Below are 16,534 nucleotides of genomic sequence, written 5' to 3' on the forward strand. Positions count from 1 at the left end.
CCGAGATGCCGTGCGGAGTTAAGCCGCTTTAGCAGGGCCAGGCGAGGGCAGCCGGGGGGCACCAGGACAACTGGTGGGATGGCTGCAGCTGGGTGCTGAGGGGACAAGCTAAAGGACTTGGGGACCATCCCTGTGCCCTGCATCCCTGCCATGCCGTCGGCACCGTGCGGGCAGCGAGCCCCTCAGCTGGGCACACTGGCCCTGGCTGACACTGGCCCGCTTCGTGCCCAGCTCTGCTTCAGAAAGCAAAGGCAGGGATGCGCTTCCCATCTGTCCCTGTCCCCGACCTCCGCCAGCCCCCTCACCCCAGCCGGCAGCGAGGAGCGCCGGCAAAGGGCTGGTTAAGTGCTTCTCCTGCTGTTTTTCCTTTGCAGGGCTGGGAAGGAGAGACGTGCTGCAATACCCCAGACGAGACTGCTCCCGGGGCATTTCCGGATGGGAATCTGGCAGCAGAGCCTGTGCTTGGGCCTCATCCAGCCCAGGCTTGTAAAGCCCCGTGACCCAGGGAGGAGCACGCCTGCGTCGGGGTGCTGCCGGCCCCGGCACAGAGGCCCCTCGTGTCCCTCTTCCAGCGGACGGGTGAGACGCTGGCTTTTCACGCCGGATGCTGTGAAGGGAAACTGAGGCACGGGTCAAGCCCGGCTCTGCCCTGGTGTCAATCCTGCGGTGGAGCGGGGAGGGGAAGAAGCGATGCTGTGCGTGGAGCCAGGCACGCCGTACCAGGATTAACTCCTCCGGCAGCCTGGGCTTTAGCGGCGCCGGGGAGCTGGCGGGGTCACAGCTGAGGCACTGCTTCCCCCCGTACTCCTGCCTGTCCTCAGCGGCTTGGCCGGTGCTGGGGCTCCGTACCCCAGCTGCTCGGCCACCTGCTTCCCCCGTGGGGATGGTGGGCGATGCTCCGTGTCACCCAGGGACACAGTGCCAGGCATGGGCACCACGGCCAGGCACCACGGCATGGGCTGGCCGGGCATCTGAGCATCCTCCGCTCGAGCTCCTTGGCCAAACAGGTGGGGCTCGGCGAAACAGCCTGAATTTTCCAATGAAAGAACATTTCCTCAGGAAATTCCCGAGCAGTTTTCACGGGGGTTGGGGGGGCGGGGGGGGGGGGGGCGGGGCAGGGGGGTGTTAGTCACCTCGGCAGTGGGTTTTGCTCCCCACCAGCATGGCCCCAGGGAGGAGCGAGATGCCATCCCCACTGCAGGCAGGGAGCAAAGCGGGGCGACCTCACTGCATCCCAGCCCTGCAGGGACCACACAGGGTTTATTTTATGAAAGGATGCTCAGCCTCCCCGCCAGCCAGCCACACACCTCCAAACCGCTGCAGGCTCTCATGGCCAACGCTCCTGCCAGGTCCCGCTCCCCGCGGCCGTGCGAGCCCAGGCAGGGGCTGGCAAGTTCCGCGCTGGGCACCGTGCCCCCACAGGAAGCCTTGGTGTGGCAGCAGGGGGGGATGCAGCTCGAGACATTCCGGTAATCCTGAAAATCCCAAACCCTTGGTACCCGAAAGGGGCACGGCAGGGACTTGCTGCTCACCCCAGCCTCAGTTTCCCCTCGCCGGAGCCTGCAGGTGCCCTTGGCACAGACAAAATGCTCTCGTGTGGCCCCAGCAAAAACCTCCGGTAGCCGCTTCTTAACTGTTCACCAAAGCGGCTCTCGGTAATAAGTTAACCTGGTAATGAGACCTGTTGCCGAGACAGATGCAAATGATTGGGAAGTGCTCATTAGAAGGGATGGAAGGAGGCACTTAGGCCCTGAAAAGCACCCAGCCCTTCCCGGGGCTGGCCCTGTACCATATTAGAGCCCATTTTACAATAATTGCTCCAGAGGAGGAAATCTATTTGGATTCATCATAAAGTATTTATTAACAAGAGCTTATTCATAATTTTTGCTGCTCGACGGCATGGCGCGGCCAGGCTTCCTGGCCAGCTTGGCAAGTCCTAACGAGGCTTCCCCAGCCCCAGAGAGCGGCGCTACCATGCTGGGGGGAAACTGAGGCACGCCGCGCGTGGGGCAGCCGGAGGGAGCGCGGCAGCAGCTGAAACTCCTGGGAAAGCAGCCGGGGATGCAGCCGGGGATGGGCTGAGCTGGCCTTGCCGCTCACACCCAGCCCCACAGCCCTGCCATGGGGCAGACCCTGCTGTCCCAGCCACGCGCCCTCCGCAGCAGCAGACGAGCTGCAAACCCAGGGTCACTTGCAAACCCCCTCCTGCAGCCCACGCCAGGTCCCCAAGCCCCGGTGCCTGGTGCGGGTGGACACGAAGGCAGGACATGGTGCAACTTCCCTGCGGCTGCTCTCCCCACAACCCGGGGATTTATTTCCACCCCCCCCCCAGCGCCGACAGCATCCTCCAGCCGCCACCCATGCCCAGCTCAGGGCTGTGTATGGGCTGGACCGTACCCACAGCAGGCTCTGGATGCGGCCACCCTGCTGGGAGGGTCAGCCAGGACGGATGCAAGGTCAGAAAGGGGCTCCCACACTTCACTTGCTGCCTCAGTGCTCAGCCCCACTCAGGATTAGACCGGGAGGTGGCGGATGGGCTAATAAAGCACCCGGTGCTCCCCATGCGGGGACCACGGTGGCCCCCAACCCCTCGCTGAGCTGCCCTGGGGTCCCCATGCCCAGCACTACCCAAAAAATGCCCCAGCGGGTCCTGTGAGCCATCCCGGAGCAGGCAGGTCCCTGCGGGCACCACAAGCAGCCCCTGCCGGGCCGGTGCCCGCCTGCCCGCGCCTACGTGCCGGGGCGGAGGCAATGCCGGTGCTCGCCCTCGCAGGTGGTGCGGCTGTGAGCGGGGGCGCGGGGAGTGCGCCGAGGCCGCCGCCGCGGGTCACGGGAGGCCGTGGCAGGCAACAAACCTGCCAGTTGCTTTGGAAAACAGCAGGAAGAAAAGCAGCTCTCTTTGCAGCCCGGGGCTCAGGTGCCAGCGCTGCCTGGGCCCACGCCAACCGGCACAGCCCTCCCCGGGGAAGCGGCACCGCCGGGGGTGCACAAAGTGGGCTGAAGCTGGGAGCAGGGCGGGGGGGCTTCTCTGGCAGCACCGTACACTCACCACCCCACCTCTGGTCTGCCTGCACACACCTTCACCTCCAGCAACAACTGGCGTTGCTGGTCCCTGGCTTTGCTAAATAAACCCCAAACTGGGAGCAGCATGGCCAGGGTGCGGGGAAAGGGTAAGGATGCCCCGGGGATGGTACCCAGCACAGCCAGCACCAGCAGGCGGAGGAGCCAGGAGGGTGCTGGGGAGAAAGACCTGGTGGCAGGAGCACCTGGGGCCACTCACTGCCTCCCAGAGCCTCACTGGGATCCCCCAAGTGCCCCAGTTCCCCCAGGTGCCTCAGTTTCCCCAGGTGCCTCAGGTCCCCCAGGTGCCGTCTCTGCCTGTCCCCCTCGGGGTGCAGGAGCCGATGGCTCAGGTGCTTCCCCAGGGTGACCCCACCTGCCCCCAGGGTGTGGTGCTGCCTTTCCAAAGATGGGGAAACTGAGGCACAGCATCCTCCAGGCCAGCCCGCAGGAGAGGCAGGTTGTGACAGTGGCTGCTGGGGTCTGCAAGCAGCACGGGGGGGAGTGCGGAGGGGACCCAGCCCACGGCCAGGGAGATGTCCCCCCACCCCGGGAAGCATCCTGTGACCAGCAGCGCCAGGGCCACGTGGCTTCCCAGCCGAAACCCCCCTGGGGCTCCAAGGAAGGGAAATGTTTTATGGAACTGGGAAAAAAAACAACTTTGCCAACAGGCCCCGGCGCTGCCAGCTCCTCCGCCCGGCCCTGCGTCAGCGCGGGGCCCCGGGGGTGGCCCGCTCCCCCCAGCCCCGCTCCCGGCACATGGTGGGGACGGCGGCTCCGGGGGTGGCAGGGCTGGAGCGGTGCCCAAGACCCAGCGCTTTGCCCACCGCAGACCCTGGGGTCCCAGCCTGGGAACTGCTGGGATGTGACGCTGGGACGGTGGCCGCTCGCATGCCCCGGAACGCAGAGGGAAACTGAGGCAGGAGATGCCCCAGGGCCGGCAGCACCATGGTCACCCTGGGAGGACAAGCAGCAGGCTCAGCATCCCCCCTCCAGCACCGTGGAAGCCAGGAGCAGGCAGGGCCCCCCAGCCCTCCCCGGGCCAAGCCCAGGGCGCTGAGCCCGGCTTTAGCCCCTGACGCAGGAGGTTTTATTTCCCTCCCAACATATTTTTAGCCCTGCCTGCTCTGTCCTGGCCTTTCCAAGGGGGATTAATTCCGCGCCCCCCCCCCCCCCCCGCCATCACGCACCACGAAAGGTGTGGGGGTGCAGCAAGGAGTCCCCAGGTCCCTCCTGCGGGTGCCTGCCAGCAGGGAGGGACGGCTCGGTGCGGGGGGGCACCGGGGGGTGTCTCGGCACTCCGGGATGGGGAGCGCCGCCACGAGCTCACGGTGCTCACCCCACTGCAAATCCAATCCCTGGCGGGTTGGAGCAAGTCACCGGCTAAAAATAGCCCCGGCCTTTTGCCGACGACCTTGTGGGAGGATCAGCCACCCCCGGGGCCCTGGTGGTGAAGAGTTCATGGCCCCCCCGCAGTCCCATCACCTTTGCCGTGCCACAGAGGTGCCAGCAGTTCAGCCCCCCCTCCAGCATCTCACGGGCTCCCTGGGGTTGGGGGCACCCCGACAGGACCCTCCCCACCTAGGGATGAGGAAACTGAGGCATGGAGCGGTGGCAGGCTCTCGTGGAGAGCAAAGGGAGACGAGGGCATCCCCACAGGGCCAGCTCTGCACTGAGCGTGGCCGGATCCTGCACCCTGGGTGCTGAAGGACAGGATTGCTTTAACGGGGGTTGTTCATCCACTCTCGGCAGCCCAGCAGAGCCTTCCTGGGGAGATTCAAAGGCTGAGCCTGCCCGGGTCCTATTTCGGGAGGGTTTTGGATGTCTCCCAAGCGGCAGGAGCGGGGGCTGGCCCATACAAAGGGACTCTGTTCAGGACGCTGGGCTCCGGCGGTGCCCAGCACAGAGGCTGGTGGCTGTGGCCGGTCCCTCTGTCCCCTGTGTGACAAGTTGGCACCTGGGGTTGGGGCACGGGGTAAGCACCCCTCTCCCCTGCCGGCTGCTGTTCCCCACCTGGAGGTAAACTGAGGCACGGGGCAGGACTGCCCTCGCTGCCCAGGCTGCTGCTGTAACCGCTAAGTGACACTGCCATACCATGGAGACGGCCGTGCCAACCTGCCTCGTGACGTGGAGTCCACCAGCCACCTGCCCTGGGCTACTTGCCCGGGCTGGCCCCGAGCCATCCCCCGGGAGAGTCCAAGGTCCCTGAGCAGGGCCGGGTGCTCTGGGAGCCAATACCCCAGCCACCGGCCCCACGGCGGAGCACGAGGAAACCCCCCGTCCGGCTGCGTCCCACCAGCTCAACGCCACCACGGGGTGCACCAGGGTGCAGCCCTGGGACTGGGGGTCCTCCTACATCACCTCAGCAGCACTGCCCCCCCCCCCAACCTGCCCCAGGCCTTGGGGGGCTTTGGAAAGCCCCAAGACTTGGGGGCCGTAGTGCCGATACCAGCCCGTGCAGGCTCGCACGCTCCCCGCCGCACGTAGAGCTGCAAGTGCCCACGTGCGCACCCATGGGTGCTGGGCACAGAAACCCCGGGGGATGGGCTGAGCAGGCAGGGTCCTCATCCCAGCGGTGGCCGTCCTGTCCCCAGCCCCACATGGTACACAGCAAGGCCACGGCTCTGCCCCGGCAGCTCCCCTCTCAAACCACTGCAGCACCACAAGGCGAGGAGGCTGGTGAGCGTGTCCTGGTTCCCTCCGGCGGTACCTCAGGATGCGATGCAGTCATCGCTAATGCATCTGGACTCATTTACGGGGATGAGAAAATGTTTCCAGGTTTCCCACAAAGTCCCATTAAGATCCCAGTCCCACTCTATTTTTAGTGCCCTCATCAACAACGCCTTCCCCAGCCACCCCGGCGCTCCAGGGCCCCGTGGGGCTGGCGGGGGCACCCCAGGCGCACGCCTGCCTTTGTGGGGAGCTGAGCTGCACCCAGACCGGGCGGTTGGAAGGGGCAAACCCTGGCCCTGTGCTCCCCAGCCCAGCAGCTTTGCACCCATGGGTGCACCCCGGCAGCGGGGATGCCCCAGCCCAGCTTTCTCTCAAGAGTAGCTAAGGAAACCTGGTAGGGAACAACAGCAAAAGCCGCCCCTGGTCGCTATGCTGGCCACGGAGCCCCGCGCTGCGGGAACCCGCTCAGTGCTGGGAATGGAGAGGGGATGGCGGTGCCGGGTGATGCTCAGTGGGGCTCAGCACACTGGTGGCAGCGCATCCCTGCAGGTGCAGGGTCACACCCCGCAGCACCAGCTTGTCACCTGGCAATGGCTGGTGGCTGACCCAGCCACCCCTTCCTCCAGCACCAGCACCCCCCGGAGCCCCGGCAGCACCTGGCCCCCAGGCAGAGGGTGCCCATGGGGCTGGCGGTGGAGCTGGCGAGGGCACGCACAGATCCTGCCCTCGGCCCTGCACCCTCCCGGGCTATCTATAGCCATGACCTCAGCGGGAGCCGGGGCAGGCGCCTGGCCGCGCATCCTCCCTTCTTGGCAGGGCCACCGCCACAGCCCCCACCCGGTAAAGAGCCGCCGCCAAGCCGAGGCTTTTATCCCATATGTTCGCTAATCCGACGGGATTTGGTGTCAGGAACTGCCCACGGGCGGCTCGCAAAGGCCATTTCCAGGGGGGGGCAGCTCAGCCAAGCGACGGGGAACGCCAGCCGGCAAGGGTGCTGCTGGGTGTCACCACCTTAGGTGACAGGGTCCAACCCTGGGGGCTGGACCAGAGGAGACGTGGGTGACCCGGCTCAGAGGAGGTCGAGCGGGGCACGGGGCAGGGGTGACCTGAGGACACCCCGCAGCTGCGCCCCGCAGGCGGTAGGGTCGCAGCCTCCTGGGTGGGTGCAGGGGGGGATGGGACCCACTTGCTCTCCACTGGCTGCCCTGGGGGAAGTGGGGAAGGGGTGGCCCAGAGGAGGGGAATTTCCCTGGCTTTTTTCTCCAACAAACTCCACAGCTTGTGCAATTAGAGAAATTTGTTTAACAAACTCCCGGGGGAGCGGAGCGGGAAGGTGGGGTGGCTCGCGGCCAGGGGCGCTGCTCGCACAGGCCCGTGCCCTCCCCACCCGTGCCTTTGATCAGCGGCGGGCTTCGGCGGCGAGGAGCGGTTCCCTGCAGCCAGACGGCGGCCAGAGCCATGCTGCGCCGCGGGAAGCGCCTCGGCCCTGCAGCCACGCTGCCTGCAGCGGCACCCCCAGCTCTGCCCACTGGCCCCCTCAAACCGCTGCTTGGCAGCCCCCTCCGCTTTACCCTCCCACCACCCCACCGACCTGGCGGGCGGCACAACCCTGGCACCCCACCGCACTGTCATGCACAGCCCCCCAACCTCCCGAGCCACACGTGTGCACACACGCGTGTGCGGCGTCGGCTGGCGGGCAGGCGCAGGCTCCGGGTGCGCGCTCGCTTGCGCTCCCTCTTTTTCATGCAATGCCATTTCCAGCAAAAACCCTTTACTCTGCACTTTTCGCCAGCGCCGCTTCATTGGTATTCACGCCGCACCGCTCGCCTGTCCTGGCGCACAGGTTACTAAAGGAGATTTTGCGGCGCAGCATGGCGGGGGTCACATTACAGCCCGCGCCGTCTCGCTTTCCCGAATCTGCAGGCAAGAGCCAGGGCACGGCAGGCGGGGGGTGCCGGGATCTGGCACACGGCAGCTCCCGCCAAGCAACTGTGGGACGAAGCAGCCCCGTCGCCCGTTGTACCGGGGCGAGGCGGGCAGGCAGCGGGGAGCTCTGCCGCAAACGGCGTGATGGGTGGCTCCCCCGGGAAGAGCTGGCAGGTCACCGGTGTCTCCATCCTTCCCGCCGTGCCTGCCGCAGGTTGGGAGCAGCCGGCAAAGGGGGAGGCCTGAGCAGAGAGCGAGGCACACGCTTGGCACTGCCACCGCCCTTGCCACCAGTGCCTGGATGAGTCCTGGGGGGCATCCGCCATGTCCCTGGTGGGACCGTGCCCCCCCAGGATGGCGTCCTGGGGTGAGGAGAAAGCAGCGGCGCCTCTCGTTTTGGGGCTGGTTCGGGGAAAGGGGAAATGTCTGGGTGGAAAATCAACATTTCTTTTTTTTTTTTTTTTTTCCTTTGAAAGCAAAAATATTTCTTGGTTTTTCGTGATCAGAAACATGTTGGGGGTTTTTTTTGGACAACAGCCGGTCAAATACCGTTTCCCCGCGAAGGGAATGCAGGGGCCCTTTGCAAGGAGAGCAAAAGCCTTCTTAAAAAACAAGATAAAGACCCCAGTTTTTTAAAAAGTCCACCTGGCCACAGGCTCGAACACTCTCCCGGGGAAGAGAGGTCAGCAGGATGGCCAGATCCTGGCATTCCTGCACCAGGCAGCGCTGCTGAAGGGTGCCACGGTGTCTCCCGGAGCAGCAGCGGTGGCTGGGAGGGCGATGCCCACGGCGGGCAGCCTGAAGCCCAGACCTGGGGATTTTGCCCAAAATGCTGATTAGAGCTGGCTGCTGGCCGGGGAAGGGAGGATTAATGCGCTTTTAAAGCAGCGGCGAGTTAACCGAGAAATCAATCCTTGGCAGGGGCTGGCCCGCGGGTCCCCCGGCGCGTGAGCGCTGCCGCACCTGGGCCGCGGGATCCTTTCCCAGCTCCTCTCCAGGACTTGGGAAGCGCCGGGCTTTGGCGGCCAGCACAGGGCGTTGGGTCCTGGCCAAGCTGGCACAGCGCGGCGCGGCCACGGGGGATGCCTGCCCAGGGCCGACGTGACGGATGGTGAGCCCAGCCGCCTGCCTGGGTGCGAACTGGGCCCCCGGGGCGCCTGCAGGGCCCCCGTGCATCCCCACCCTGCAGCGGGCATGTCCCAGGGGTCCGTGTCCCCTCCCCAAGGGTGACACAGTCTCGGGGTGCCCAGCTGGCCAGGGCAGGGAGGGAGGCTGAGCTCAGGCTCTCGCCTGTGCTGATCTGGTAAACCTCCAAAGGCACTTTGGTACCCAAAACCCACGAGGGTTTGGCACTGGGGTGCCTCTGGTCCCCTGTGAGGCTGTGCCCCTCTCAGGTTCAGCCCCACCAGCAGCCCCCAGCCACACCGTGGGGATGTCACTGGTGATGCCACGTGGTGCCGGCCCGACCCAGCAAGGTTGAGCACCCATTGACGCCCCGACCGCTCCTCATCACCTTTGCCACCCTGGAGGTGCCACGAGAGCAATCCCGGCTCCATGGGTCCCCGAGGAGCAGATCGTGCCCCTGCCACCCTGAGGCCCTGCTTGCACCCCCCAGCTCGTGTGCAGGGGCTGAGGGGGGACAGAAGCCCGCCTGGCCCCCTCCTGTGAGCACTCAGCCCCCTCAGTGGTGCTCAGTGCCGGCACCGCCATCCTCACGCAGGAAGAGCCACAGCACGGCCGGGGGCGGCAGGCAGCGAGCCAGCCTGGCAGGGAGAGATTCTACCTCCCCCTCCAGCCCCCCTGCCTCCCCTCCAGCAAGGGACCCCGGGGACAATCCCCACCGTCCCCCTCCCTCCCCCCCCGGCCATCCCTAGGGCAGGTGCAACCACGCTGGGAGTGATGGTGGGGGGACGTTGGGCACCCCTCGGGCTGCCAGGGGCCAGGCACAGGGAAGGCTGATGCAGGCAGCACCGGGCAAGGAAAGCTGGCAAGCAGGGAGGGCAAGCTGTCCCTGTCCCCAGGGCCATCGCTGGCCAGCCCAGAAAGCCCTGCCTCGCGGGGACCTGCCTCCATCACCCCCAAAGGCAGGGGAGACTGCTCCCTGCTTTCCCTCTGGCTGCCAAACCCACCTCCAGGCACTCGCCGCCACGCACAGCACTGGGCTGGGACCAACCTTTGTGCCACCACGGTGGCAGTTTTCCCCCGGGGGCTCATGCTCTGGGTGCTGGGGCTGCCCAGGACCCCTGGGGGAACCGCCTTTGGGGCTAAGGGGAGCGTGGCCAGCTCAGCTGGCCCTTGGCACAGCTCCCTGCCCACTGCGCCGACACCGGCCCATCCACGCCACGCCACGCTGGCCACGCTGCAGCCACCCCTGCGACGGGTCAAAGCAGGCTCAGGCTCCAGCTCCCAGCATCCATCCCCAGCCCACCCGGGCTCCGAGGGATACAAAAGCACCGACGGGAGCTATTGCCTGCTCGCTTCAGGATAGCCAGGGCCCTGGCGGCTGGGCTTTGTTCAGTGAGCTGCAAAAGCACGTGCACACTCGCAGCGCTGGGCACGCGGCGGCTTCGCTCCCTGCCCCAGCACGGAGAGAAACGCAGGCAGGGAGGGAAGCGCGGGCAGGGAGGGAAGCGCGGGCAGGGGCAGAGCTGCCCGCGAAGGTGAATTATTGGCGGGCGCCTCAGCGCACTGGAGGAGGGCGGCTGATTTATTGTGCGAGGCCTCGGCGAAGTTCAAGGTGATGCGGTGGAGAGTGGCGCAGCGCGAGCGCCGGCCACCCGGCCGCTCAGCTCTCACCCAGCGGCGGGTCTTATCCTGCCCACACCCCACGCCAGCCCTCCGGCCTGGCTTCGGAAACCGCGCTTAGAGCAGGATCTGTTTTTCCCGGGCAAGGGTTTGAGATCAGATCGGCAGAAGCAGCAGGATCCTCGGCAGCGGGGCCGGCCGGGGCAGGCGGGCACGGCACGGCGGGCGCCTCCCGGGGAAAGCAAGGATCTCCCGAAGGTTGCATTTAAAGAACGGCCTCATTGTTTTTCCCAAACAATACTCAGCAGATGGGAGAATTGAAAGTGTGTTGCAACCTTCCCTCTCTCCCCCCGCCGTGCCCGGCTTGCTGTTCCCATCCTTTGGCAGCCGATCTGAGCTCCCAGCTGGAAACCAGTTTGCCGGAGCTACTGGTGGAGGGGGTGCACACCGGTGCTCCCTTCTCTCACCAAAGAGCTGTGGTACTTTCAGGAAGGAGGTTTGCCAAAGGCCATCCTGGTGAGATGCGCCCGGCAGTCAGCTCCCTGGACGGCCACGTGCCCGAGCCAGTGGTGGCCGGGAGAGGCGAGATCCCTCTCAGCACCCGGGAGACACAGCTGCGACCGGGCCACACGGCCACAATGCCTCCTGCAACCCGGATTCGTCCCCCAGGCACCGCGGCGTGCCTGTTTCCTCGTGTGCTGGCAGCGTTTGCCAGGACAGAGGTTTGTGCCGGGCCAGCCTGGCTGGGCTGCTCCCCGGTGCCCCAGGATCGGGTGCCGTCGGCTACAGCATGGGCAGGGGTCACGCCTGGCCACCGGTTCCCGGTCAGTGCATCACCTCCGCACCAAGCCACTCTCCAAGGATGCACCTGAGCAAAGCAGCGGGAGCCAGGTGTCCCACCGGGGTCTGCGCAGAGACCCTCTCCCCTATTTCAGGCCCCAGCAGACCCATGGGGGCTGGGAGAGGGGAGAGGGTCTCCAGCTGGACCCCAACAGGACACCTGGCTCCCACCGCTCCGGCTGCCTCCGAAGCCAGCTTCCATCTCCCCCTGCTCCCAGCCTACGGGGTGCGGGGGGGTGGGGGGGCAACCACCAGATGCCAGAGATGCGCCAGAGGTTTGCAGAGCATCACCACCGGTCATAAAATTTGCACGTCTCCCCCTGGGAGCATCCCAAACCTGCCCCCCAGCCTTGTAGCAGATCCAGAAGACGGGATAACTGTTACGGCTCTGCAAACCCTGTCGGCTCCCCGGCGGCAGCTCCCCAGGGACACACGTGCGGGGCTCGCGGTGGGTGCTCGGGGCCGGCGGTGGGTGCTCGGGGCCGGGGTTATTTTGAAGCGCCAGCAGCCGGAGCCCTCCCCGGCTTCCCCGTGGGCAGGGTGAGGCCTCATGCGTGGCGGCGGTGCCGGTGCCGCTTCCCTGCTAATCCAGGCAGCTCCCTCATGACTTCCCAGCCGGTCCCTGAAGGGGGGACAGAGGTGAGCAGGGGGAGCAGGAGGAAGTCCCCGAGCAGGGACAGAGAGCTGAGGAGGGCACAAAGTCACCCTCCTCGCCCGACGGGTGACTCGGCTGAGGGCCTGGTGGGGAATATGTCATGGACGATGTCTTTGCCAGGGCTATTTTGGTGCCGCGGGGCTGCCAAGCCCCGGCTGGGCCCAGCTCCGGCCGGGAAGGGCGGCTGCCCGCGCGGTAGCCGGGGTCGGAGTGGCCGTGCCGGGCTCGAGGGCTGGCGGTGGTGGTAGCGGCGGGGAGATGCGCAAAGGCAGAGGCAAGGGCGGCTCCCGCGCACGTTCCAATGTATCCACATCACCATCCACGGCTCCCGAGCCCGGGCGAGCCTCCCTGCTGCGCGGGTGGGATGGGAACGGCTCGGCTGGCGGCGGGGGGAGCACTGGGGGGGTCGGATCCGGTAGGTGCAGACGACGTCTGATCCCATCCGAGCTGGGCTGGATTGGAGCTGAGGCTACGCCAGGGCAAGGCAGGGGGCGGGAGGGGGGGGAGAAACCGGAGCCTTCCCCGCGCGAAGGCGGCGGGGCGGAGGCTGGGATCCGTGGAGGAAAAACCAACTCCCCCCCGTCGGCTGGGCGAAGCGCTGGGAAGAGCACGGGGCTGCGGGCAGAGGGGCTCCTGCCAGCCCCCAGCCCGGGCAGCAAACACACCACTCCCCCCATCCCACCAGTGCTGGTAGTGGGCAACAACAGGCTCTGCCAAGTGGGATGGTAGGGAGGCGGTGGGACCCCTGGGACGATCAGAGTTGGGGTGGGAGAGGGACAGAAAAGAAAGGAAAAGAATAGGCGAGAATAGGCAAAGAATAGGAAAGAAAAGAATAGGAAAGAAAAGAAAAAGAATAGGAAAGCATAATAAAGAAAAGAATAGGAAAGAATAATAATGAAAAGGAAAGAAAAGAACAGGAAAGAATAGAAAAGAAAGATAAAAACATAGAAGAAAAAGATAAAAAGATAAAAGAAAAAGAATGATAAAAGAAAAAAGAAAAAAGAAAAAAGAAAAGAATGGTAAGAGGAAAGAAAAAGAAAAAGAAAATTGAGAAGAAAAAAGAATAAGCAAATAAACCCAAAAAAAGACAGACTGAGGTGTGACCCCTGCCAAGTCAACCACACCACGGGGAGCACCATCCCCAGGGTCATTCGGGCAGCCCCAGTGCTGCCCACCCGTGCCAGTACCCGTGCCTATGCCGCCGCCAGCCTCACCCGCTGCACTGCACCCAGCGAGGCCGGACCCCACGCCACCTCCGGCACAACACAGGTGCCACCGCGCTGCCGAGGGGACCCCCCCAAACGCCTACGGGGCAGCTGCGTCCAAGGCTCTGTCTGAGGTGGGGCCGGATCCTGCCCACCGCTCTGGCCCAGGGGATGGGGTCTGGCAGGAGGACCCCCCGATGCAGACACAGGGGTCCGGCAGCAGCCCCCCTGCCCCCCCAGAGCTGAGCCCCCGCGGGGTGCGGCACGAGGCCGGGTTTGGAGCAGGCACCAGCTGCCAGGAGGGAAGAGGTTACGAGCCGGGGGGGGGAAGCTGCCTGCTCAATAATTAAATAAATATCAGCGATCAATAAGGACAGAGCAAAGGCAGAGCCGCAGTGGTTGCGGTGCAGGCAAAGGTGGGGGGGGTCCCCCCGAAGTGTTCCCCCCCTGCAGCCATACTGGCTGTTGCAGGGAGACTTCAGGGACGCCCCCCTTGCCCGTGCCACAGGCCCTGGCACGGCCACCCCACCGCGCGCCACCGGGCCACGTCGGCGTGGCCTGGAGTGACACCAGCGTCCCACGCACACGGCTCGGGGCTGCCCCTCGACACCCCTACGCACAGACGGGGACCAGCATCGCCCCTCACCCCAGACCCTGGGGGGGGGTGCCCCCCACACCCTGCCATGCACGACCCCCACTGCCTGCTCGCCCGCCAGCGTGGCATGGTGCAGCTGGTTTCAAATTGTACCAAACTTGGAGGATTTTGAAGAAAAAGCCAGTGCCCCCCACACACACCTCCTTGCACCCCACCATGTGCAGCCGGACTGGGGGGGGGGGGGGGGAAGTTTCACGCTACACAAGAGGCGACGCAGCCGAGGCCGAACCCACAGCGCCAAGCCCCCCCCCAGCCTCCCCAAACCCAACCGGGGACCCCCTGTACCCCATTGCACCCCCCTGCAGCCCCGAAGCTGCCGGCTTCCCCGCACCACCCATCTCCAGGCACAACCAGAAAAAAAAAATAAAACCCAAACCACAACGCAACCCTCTCCTTCCCCTGTGCCCCAAGTGAAAGCGAAGGGCAGAAAACCCCCAAAAAGCACCAGAAACACCCAAAAAAACCCTAAAAAAGGCGCGGGGAGGGGGGGGGGGGAAGCAAGAGGGAAACGCGGCTCCTCCAAGCAGCCCCAACCCGCCCTTTTCCCTGTTATGATTATTTTTATCAAGGGGGGTGGGGTGGGGGGGTGTTTTTTCATTTTTGTTGGGTTTTTGGTGTTTTTTTTTTTCATTGCAACTGTAAAGTCTGTTGCGGCGGAGGGGGGGGGGGGAATTGGGGGGGGACGCGGAGGGGGGGGCTCGGTTACCTGGGTCAGGCAGAGAGGAGACGAATACATCCCGAGCCGTGCTGGGAAAGTGGCTAATTGCAGGGCTGAGACTCGAGGCGTAAAAGTTACTGAGTCATTTCGGAGGCTGGAGCAGTCCGGGCGTTTTTTCTCTCTCTCTCCTCCGGAGCGGCTCTGCGGGGCCAGGGGGGGGGCAGCCGGGCAGGGGGGGGGCGGCCCCGCGGGAGGGGGGGCCGAGGAGGAAATAAAAAGGGTCCAACTTCCACCCCCCAAAAAAAAAGAAAAAAAAAATTTAAAAAGCAAAAATCTTCCCCCCCCCTTGGAAAATAAAGCGCTTTTTTTGTTGTTGTTGTTGTTGTTTGGTGGGGGGGGGCCGTTTTAAAGAGGGAAAAGGCTCATCTTCGCCCGGGGGGGGTGGGGGTCGGGGGGGGTCCGCGCCCAGCCTGCAGGCAGGGGCAGCGGGGAAGTTAGAGGGGAAGCGGCTCCATCCGAGACACGGGCAGCGGAGAGAGGGAGGAAAGAAAGAATGAGAAAATGAAAAAAAAAAAAAAAAAAAGAGAGAGAGAGAAAGAAAAAAAAAAAAAAAAGGAGCGAGGAATGAAGTGACGTTATGAAAAAAGCCCATCCCAAAATATTACATCCCATTTAAAGATGTAGGAACCCCCTTTGGCTCGCAGGGCCCAGCGCTGCGGGGCAGGGGCGAGGGGAGGCGGGGGGGAGCGAGTCCCCCCGTACCCCCGCCCGGGCCGGCCAGCGCGGGCTTGGTTTAGGGGGGTTGATTTTTTTTTTAATTATGATTATTATTATTATTTTTTTATAAACGGAGCCAATACGGCGCGGGGAGAGCAAAAAAAACCTGCAGATTCATGTGCAACTTCTGGGCAGCGGCGTCGGCGGGGGGGGGGGGGATTCCCCCCGTACCTCGCTCCCGGAGCCGGGGGGGGCCGCCCCACGCTCCCTCCCCCCCCCCCCCTTACACCCCCTATTTAACGACCGGCAGCATCTCCCCCGGTGCCACCGGAGAGGGAAGGGGGGGGGCTGCACCCCGGCAGCCCCGCTCCCCCCCAGCGCACAAAGAAAGCAAAAAAGCGGAGCCCTGCGCCCGGCAAACTCCAAACCGCAAGTTCTCACTCCAGAAACGCCACCGCCACCGAGCAATTCTGCAGGCTTTAATAAAGCCTAATTAGAGAGCGAGCGAGGGCGAGAGCCACGGACAGAAAAACAAAGGGAATCCCCGGCTCCTAATTGTGAAAGTGAGTTTCAGCCCTACAGGATGGCGGGCGGGCGGGCGGCCGCCCCCCCCGGGCTGCCCGATTATTCCCCCCCCCCTCCGCGCACACGCATAGATGGGGCTGGGGGATTTCTTATTATTTTGTTTTAATTGCGCCCTGCAGTGACCTGACGCGCAGGCAAGGACCGCTGCCCGGCCGCCCCGACCCCCCCCCCCCCCCCCCGCGACCCCCCGGCTCTGCCTCGCTCCCTCCGACGGGGGAAAAAGGCTTTTCCATTCCCGCTGCGCCCTCGCGCAACTCATCCTCGCCCGCAACTCATCTTCACCCGCAACTTTTGCCGGTCCCCGGCTACGCCCGGGGGTTTGGGGTGTCCCCCCCCCCCCCAAGGCAGCACCGCTCCCGCGGGATGCGCCGGCACCAGCCCGGCTGCGCGCAAACTTCAGCGGGCGGCGCGCGGTCCCCGGGCCGCCCCTCCCTGCGACCCCCGGGGTGGGAAGGGGTCGCGCTGCCCCCCCGGGGGCTGGCAGGGGGCGAAGCAAAGCCCAGCACGGCGGGGACGGGGCGGAGGGGAGACAAATATTTTTTTATTCTTACATCGAGGATGGTGATTTCGGTTTGGGTTTTTTTTTTGGGGGGGTCGCCCACCCTCGCCCCGGTGCGGGGAGGGAAGCGGCCGGGGCGGACTTGAGCGCGACCCTCCCGGGCGTCACTTCCAAGTTCAAGTCGGTGCGGCTGGCAGCCTCTCCGCCCCTTTTTCCGCGGCCATTTTCAGCTCCATCCAGCCCTCGGCGGGCTGCGGAGCTCCCCCCGCGCCACGACCTCGCCGCCGGGCGGCTCCCGCCCCCGCCCCCCCCCCCC

General features: G+C 65.1%; 1 protein-coding gene across 4 annotated transcripts in view; it reads right to left on the reverse strand.

Annotated features, from left to right (window-relative positions):
* Positions 1-16,534, reverse strand: part of NFIC (nuclear factor I C) — a 42,722-nt gene that overhangs the window by 25,474 nt on the left and 714 nt on the right. For 3 of the 4 annotated variants that reach the window (XM_080384085.1, XM_080384084.1, XM_080384082.1), the window contains exon 1: positions 14,466-14,631. The exons of the other annotated variant lie outside the window; for it this stretch is intronic. In XM_080384085.1, coding sequence (XP_080240211.1) covers positions 14,466-14,495 — 30 coding nt within the window. In that variant the 5' untranslated portion in view covers positions 14,496-14,631. Of the gene's footprint in view, positions 1-14,465; positions 14,632-16,534 lie in introns of those variants that run through there. 4 annotated transcript variants of the gene reach the window in all.

The sequence above is a fragment of the Falco punctatus genome (genome assembly GCF_963210335.1).
Source record: "Falco punctatus genome assembly, chromosome: 4".
NCBI classification, from domain to species: Eukaryota; Metazoa; Chordata; class Aves; order Falconiformes; family Falconidae; genus Falco; species Falco punctatus.